This window comes from Sminthopsis crassicaudata, chromosome 2 (assembly GCF_048593235.1).
Source record: "Sminthopsis crassicaudata isolate SCR6 chromosome 2, ASM4859323v1, whole genome shotgun sequence".
Taxonomy (NCBI): domain Eukaryota; kingdom Metazoa; phylum Chordata; class Mammalia; order Dasyuromorphia; family Dasyuridae; genus Sminthopsis; species Sminthopsis crassicaudata.
Genome location: NC_133618.1, coordinates 228,870,067 through 228,877,513, shown reverse-complemented (window position 1 = coordinate 228,877,513; position 7,447 = coordinate 228,870,067). Strand labels below are relative to the sequence as shown.

The following is a 7,447-nucleotide window of genomic DNA, read 5'->3' as shown; positions in this document are numbered from 1 at the left end:
TTTTCTACCAAAGTATTTAATTTTACTTGTCAAGTAAGAATATACAACTATTTAAAACAACAGCATTCATGATTACTTATTAAGAAAAATAGTTAGAATTTCTCATCAAACCTGGAGCCACAAATATACATACCATCCCTGGTAGGAGTAGCTAAACATAGGGATGTCTTAAGATCACACAAATAGGATCAGAGAAATAGATTTTTTGAGTTGAAATATAGCCTTAGAACTCTCATTTTCCAGATGAAGGAAGAAAGTAAGATACAGAGCTAGTAAGTAACTTTCCTAGGATCACACAAATAGTAAAAATCTGAGGCTGTATTTGAACCCAGCTATTTGTGAACAAGTCTAGTACCATAATCATGATACCTTGCTGCTCCTCGGTATAGAAAACACATATGGCCAGAGTACAAATGCAGAAGGACATACACTTAGAGAATGTGTCAGGCCAGTTCCCATACATGGAGAGGAAACACATACTTGTGATGCTGTGGGGGTATCTGATTTCTACTGAGGTCTGTTTTGTAACAGAATAGTGAGCCAGCCAGTCAAGCTTTCAATTTGCCTTTAAATTCATTTAGCAGGATCATTTTACCTCACTGATATAAAAGAAAATTCAACAAACCTGGCATCTACCATGTGCCAGATATGTTGCTAGACAGGAGAGATACAAAGCTAAAAACAAGCAGTCCTTCCCCTTACGGAGCTTACATTCTATTGGACTACAACGAAAACCATTCTGTTTTTTAGACATTCATTAAGCATTGATGGTACACATAGTATAGTAATCCATTTTTATTTACATAATTTTCATTTTCTAACAAATTTTTCTTAAATGTAAAATAGAGCTGAATTTGGCAAACTTTTAATGAGTGTCTACTTTGTGCAGGATATTATCCTGAATTCTAGAGACACAAACATGAAAGAGTTTTTGCCCTCAAGGAGAAGTTCTGGAGGGGACCACAATTTTATAGATATAAATAAACTGAAAAGTGTCTAGAAGAGGGCTACCAAGTAAGTCCATCAGCACCTGCCATATTAAGATGAACTGAAGACATATTAGGCAGAGTCCCAATCCTAGATCCAAACAGGATGGAAGGGAGGAGTATCAGGGGAGTGGAAAGGGAGAATGACAAGTATAAACTGGGCTGTCACATGGGAGAGGAATGAGAGCTCATTCTGTTTGGCCTCAGTCAGAACAACCAGTAGCAAATGTTGAAGTTATAAACAAGAAAATTAGTCTTGATGTAATAATCAGAGTATCCCAAAGGGGAATGAGCTGCCTGAAAAAGGTGTAAGCTCCCCCTTACTGAATTTTTCAGGCAAAGAGAGATAAGATGACAACTTATTGGGTATGTGATAGAGAAAATTCCTCTTTCTGATATAAGTTTGACTCTCTAACCTCTAAACGCTCTTTTAACACATGAGATGCTTCAGTTTTATGTTTCTTTGACTTGGTAACCAAGTTAAAATCTAATGTCCAGGTTGAGGATTCATTAAACAACTAATTCTTTGCAATATTTGCTCTGTACCCTATAAACCTACTTCCTATTCTCTGATCCTGGATGTTACTATAAGAATATCACTGTGTTATAAGAAATTTATAGAAATCCAGGGAGCTATGGGAACGAATGGATCTTCTGATCACTTCTGCTTCAATCCTGCCTTCTCCCTAGAAGCTCTGCTTCCTGGTTAGGCTACTCATGCTTATCAGGGCCTTTCTCCCTGATAGAATGAGAATAATTGAAGGAGTATTAAAAAGGAGACAATTCCAGAGATAGAATGTCACTATGTTGAAGAGAGCACTGCATCTGCCATCGCAGGACTTGGGTTTAAATCTAAGCTTTTTTACCAGCAATGTGACCTTGGGAAAGTCCCTAACTTCTCTAAGGCACCTCCTGGCTGGTAAAAAGAAGGGGTTGGACTTGATAATATTCATGCTTAATCTTAAACTTTTTTTTTTCTTTTTTGGTGAGGCAATTGGGGTTAAGTGACTTGCCCAGGGAAGTGTTTAGTGTCTAAGATCACATTTGAACTCAGGTCCTCCTGACTTCAGAGCTGGTGTGCTATTCACTGCACCACCTAGCTGCCCCTATGCTTAATCTTAAGATCCAAACGACAGGGAGTATGGCCTGCGCTGCAAAAGATACCCAACAAGAACATTTGAAAACGTGGGCAGGGAAAACCTGCCCAAATATAGCCCCATGACCATAGGATAAGTTACACACAGGGAAGTTTGACCCATTACCAGCTCTTAGGAAGATGCTGCTAAAGACACACCCTCTCAAGGGGCCTGGAACTTTTCCTACAATCAGCCTGAAACTGTGTTTTAGAAAATGCTCTACATGTAGGTTCAAAAAATCAACTATGCGAGTACAGGATGGGGGAGACACACAAGCTCAGTGTGAGTGAATCCTGTGCAGCAGAAAAACAAAAACGAAAAGTTGATATTTAGCTGCCTTAGGAATGCTGAAGAAAGGAAAGTAGTTAAACAATATTAAGTCCACGGTTTATCTGGGCTGTTGTGTCCAGTTCTGAGCATCACCTTTTTAGGAAGGCCAATGACAAGCCTTGGCATGTCTTGAGAAGAATAAGTAAAGGTGTAAAGGGCCTGGGGACCATTCCATGTGAGAACAGTAGAAGGGATTGAGGAAACCATTGTGATGTGATACAATAGCTGTCTCCAGTATTTGAAGGGCCATGGTGTGGAAGTGAGATCAAAATTGTGTTCTGGTTGGTGCAAAATTGAAAAACTAGGAGAAGTAAGTGAAAGATGCAGCAAGGCAGGTATTGGCAAGGAGTAAGTAAGACTTCCCAAGAATTAGTGTGATGGAAAAGTGCAAAGGTATGCTTTCTGAGGTAGCAGGTTCCCTCTCGTTGGTATTCGTCAAACATAGATTGGATGACCACTTGTTGAGGCTGTAGGCTGAATGCCTGCTAAGTACTGCTTAGACTTGCTGGACCCTGAAGTCTTTGCAACTGAGATTCTGTGCTTCTATAACGCAATAAGATTTTTCAGTTTTGAATGATTGAGCCACAGACGACAGAGCTCTGGTCACCATCAAAGAGGTGTTGTCGGCTCAAGTTCTTTGGTACCACTGGGAAATTTGGTCACATCATTCTTAAAATTAGGGTTAATATAGGAGTTCAAGTTAGAAGAGAATGAAGGAGGAGACTTTGAGCAAGAAGCTGCAATGGCAGCCTCTGACTTGTTCACCTTGTTTGCCATAGTATTCTCTTCTGTTTGCTGCTGTGCCAAGACCAGGATTGGTTTGACATCCGGCCCTAAAAGAGACAATGAGAAGAAATAATCAAATTGCAGATATAATAAAATATTACATAAGAATATCACTGTATTATAAGAAATGAAGAAAAATCCAGAGAGCTATGGGAATAAATAGGTGAATGAAAAAAGCATTTATTCAGGACTTATTATGGGCCAAGTTCAATGTTAAATGATAAAGATACATATAGAAAAGTATGATAATAAAAATAAAAGTTGAAAACCCTCTTTATATCACATATCTAATTGGAGGAGCCAACAAAGAAAAAATTTATGTAAACTGATGCAAAGTGAAATAAGCAGAACTAGGAAAAAACAAAATGATGAAAACAAGCTAAATGTTGGTCATCCAAAAACAAAATATATCAATAAAAATGTATTTTTTTTGCTTTCTTGAATTATTTTATTTCAAAAGTACATAAAACTATAGGAACTATTTAAAAATTTCAAAAGCCTCATTTAAAATACTTAAACTAGAAACTTTAATGCAAAATCTGACATTATCATATCCTGTGTTTTGTTCAATGTGATGTGTAAAGGGCAACTAGGTGGCTCAGTGGATAGAGCACCAGCCTTGAAGTCAGGAGGCCCTGAGTTCAATCTGACCTCAGACACTTAACACATCCTAGCCTGTGTGACCCTGGGCAAGTCACTTAACCCCAATTGCCTCAGCAAAAAAAGAAAAAAAAAAAAAAAAAGTGGTGCGTACCAAAATATCCTTTCCCAGTGGCAAATGGGTAATTGTCTCATGAAAATTTTGTTCAGTTAGTGAGGATGATTTATGGTTCTTTTCACTTTTATATTGTCAAGGCTAATTAACTTGAAACTTATACCTAATTAGAACAATATCAACACAAATACAAAGAACTTTAACTTCACAAGATTAAACTCTTTTAAATGCTTTAAACTCATCCTGATCCTCGAACCATGCTTCTTATGGAAGTGTTTAGCCAAAACAAAACAAAAAAGTGATGTGATAGAAATGGCCAGACTCAACCAATGCTTATTGGTATTAATTATTATAAAGATAATCTAACAAGTTATTAGAGATGCTATTTTAAGTATAAACAAAAGTATAAATTTATTGATCATTCTTCCAAGCTCATATAGTATAAACTTACAATTATGTTGTTATTATTGCTGTGATAAATTCTATTGTGGAATGCTAGCTTGATTGGAGATTTTTTTTTTTAGATTTAAAACTTGCCCAGAATATTTTATTATAGTGCAACATGTAAGGAATGTATGAATACAGTGAAAGTAAATGTACATTTCTGTAAGCCATAGAAAAAAAGTTAAAATTTTGCTAATTTATATGTGCTACAAGTTTTCTTTGACTAATATTAAAAAATTATGTACAATTTTTTTATTTGTACTGCATTATAGCTTTTAAAAATGTGATCTGCACAATTCAAAATGATACTTTAAATTTGTCCCCATGCCCATGCTTAAGCACTGAATAACCTATTTGCCCCATCTCAGATAATTAATTACTAGATATGTGATCATGGGCAGTCTTTTGACCTCTCTGAAGTTCAGTTTCCTCATCTGTAAAAAGGAGACAAAAATAGTTCCTATCTTGCAGAGTTGTTATGAAAGTCAAATGACATAATATATATAAAGTTCTTTGCAAACCTGAAAGTACTATATAAATGCTATTATCAGTGTTATTATGTGCCTAGAGAATGTGGTATAACTTTGGGAACCTTATATATATTTGGGAAAGTTTTTCAATTTAATCAAGCACTGAAAATGACTCTTGCCCTCTAACCTTATCAGGATCATTGAGTAACTCTTCAATTTGATCAGATTTGCATAATATCTATTCCCCCTTTATACACACACTACACACACACACACATATTACATATATACACAAATATATATGACTAAGTCCCAAGTAATACAAATAATGAATCCCCTGAAGGGGCCACATATATTCAAATGCACACTATTCAATGTTATAATTATATAAAATATGCTAACTGGTTTTAGCCTAATGGAAACATGCAGTGCAGAGTTAAATAACGTGACTCCTTTATGGGGGATTTATTATTCACACTAATTGTGACCTAGTTGTTATATATACATATACAAACATATATATTCTCATATATGTACATACAAATGCATATACAAATACACACACATATATTTATATGAGCTTCTGCCTCATACTCCCAAGGCAAATGTAAATGTTAATCAAATCTATGACTTTGTGGTAAGTTCACAAGAATAAATAGATAAAAGCTCCTCCTACCAATTCAGATCAATACTGTAACTTGGGACCATCAAGAATGGTATGGACTAGGGAGAAGTTAAAGGACTTGCCTAGGTCACCCAACTGTTATATAAGAGAGGAAGGACTTGAAACCAGGCCAGCTCTCTATCATAAACTAAAGGAAATGATCACCACCACCACCACCATCAAAAGAAATCAAAAGGGGGCAGCTAGGGGGCGCAGTGGATAGAGCACCAGCCTTGAATTCAGGAGGACCCGAGTTCAAATCTGCTCTCAGACTCTTAACACTGCCAAATGACTGCAAGTCACTTAACCCCAGCCTCAGGGAAAAAAAAAAAAAAAAAAAAAAAAAAGAAAGAAATCAAAAGAAGTATTTCCCTCACAATACCTCCATGAAGGGTGGGTAGTGGGAGTATTTACATAAGAACCAACTGGGGCTTGAAAAAGTTATAAGCATAGCCCAGTCTAGGAGGGTTCTTTATACAAGAATATATCACTTTTCCTCCAGAAACACTCTTTCCATCTCCTTCTAAACCACTTTTCTTTCTTTCTATCCTATCCCTCCTTACTTCTTTCAGAAGAATCAAAGAAAGAATCTGTTGGAGGCCAGTGTAAGTGGCCCCTGTGGTGAACCACCCTTCCATGTGCACTCACTCTCTCTCTCTCTCTCTGGGGCACATATTTTGAAGCCTTATAAAGACAAGATGCAGGGACCTTTCTTTTAAGAAAGTTTCTGGGGCCTTACCAAAATAGCTGAGGATCACAGGCAGAAAGATGAGACCATGCAGCATGCCAAAGATGGTGATGAGGAGGTTGAGGCGAAAGAAGAAGATCTGGATCAGTTGGGCCTTAGCAAAGGCCAGAATGATGATGCCGGGAAGATTGGTCATGGCCACTCCAGCAAAAACCTACAAAGATCCCAAGATGCTACGGTCAGGACCGGGGAGAGAACAGCCTGACAAGGCTAACTGGGCCCACCCGGAGACAGACTTCACTTACCGCACTGCCCATAATGACGGTGGCCTCTTTGGCTCTCTCCAGCCGAGTGGGCTTGGTACTGATGGCAAAGGAGCGGGTGATATGGGAAACAAACTCCACTGAGATACCCACAGCCTAGAGTGGACAAGAAAGAGCAGTTATGTAGGAGAACATACATTGGAAATGGGAGGAAGGGAAAAACTGGAAACAAAGTAAACTTCTAGCAATCAGAGGATGGCCAAACAAACCGAAATATATAAAAGTAATGTCATATTATTGTGCTGTAAAAAGAATTCAGACACTTAAAAAATTTATATAAATTGATACAGAATAAAGTTGGCAAGACCAAGAGGATGACTGCAATAATTTTAAGGAAAGCAACATTGAAAGATATCAGAATTCTGTGTACAAGACTTGGAGTCAGAAAGGCTTGGATTCAAATCCTGCCTTTAGACAGTTACCAGTCGTGTGACCTGGGGCAAATTCTCTGTGTCTTAGCTTCCCCATCACTAAAATGAGAAGCTGAACTCAATGGTCTCTTAGGTTCCTTCCAGCTCTAAATCTGTGATCCTATGCATGACCCATTTTAATTCCAAAAGATTGACAAGGAAAAAGGCAAAAAGGTGATGGACTACAGGTGAAAAACAAGGTCCCTTCCAACTCTAAATGTATGATCCTATGATCCAGTGCATGACCATCTTGATTCCAAAGGATTGACAGTGAAATATAAGTTCCTTCCTCTTGGCAGAGAGGTGATGGATTACAGGTGAAAAAAGAGGCATTTATTATCATACATGGGCAATGTGTTTATTTTACTTAACTAGACTTATTTGTCAAAAGGGAAAGTTCACTTGTGGGAGCATGGCAGCAGGGAGGACAGAGGAAGAGTTATAGGGAAGTGACTACATTTTTAAAAAAATATCAATTAAAATGTACTAAAAAGA

The 7,447-nt window shown here is 37.4% G+C and overlaps 1 protein-coding gene across 1 annotated transcript in view; it reads right to left on the bottom strand.

The window, feature by feature from the left end:
• NPC1L1 (NPC1 like intracellular cholesterol transporter 1) overlaps positions 1 to 7,447 on the bottom strand; it is a 52,202-nt gene continuing 44,755 nt past the window's right edge. Inside the window, exons 18-20 of the mRNA XM_074288453.1 lie at positions 6,525 to 6,638; positions 6,271 to 6,433; positions 1 to 3,285 (exon numbers count right to left, since the gene is read on the bottom strand). Coding sequence (XP_074144554.1) covers positions 3,062 to 3,285; positions 6,271 to 6,433; positions 6,525 to 6,638 — 501 coding nt within the window. The 3' untranslated portion in view covers positions 1 to 3,061. The remainder of the gene's footprint in view (positions 3,286 to 6,270; positions 6,434 to 6,524; positions 6,639 to 7,447) is intronic.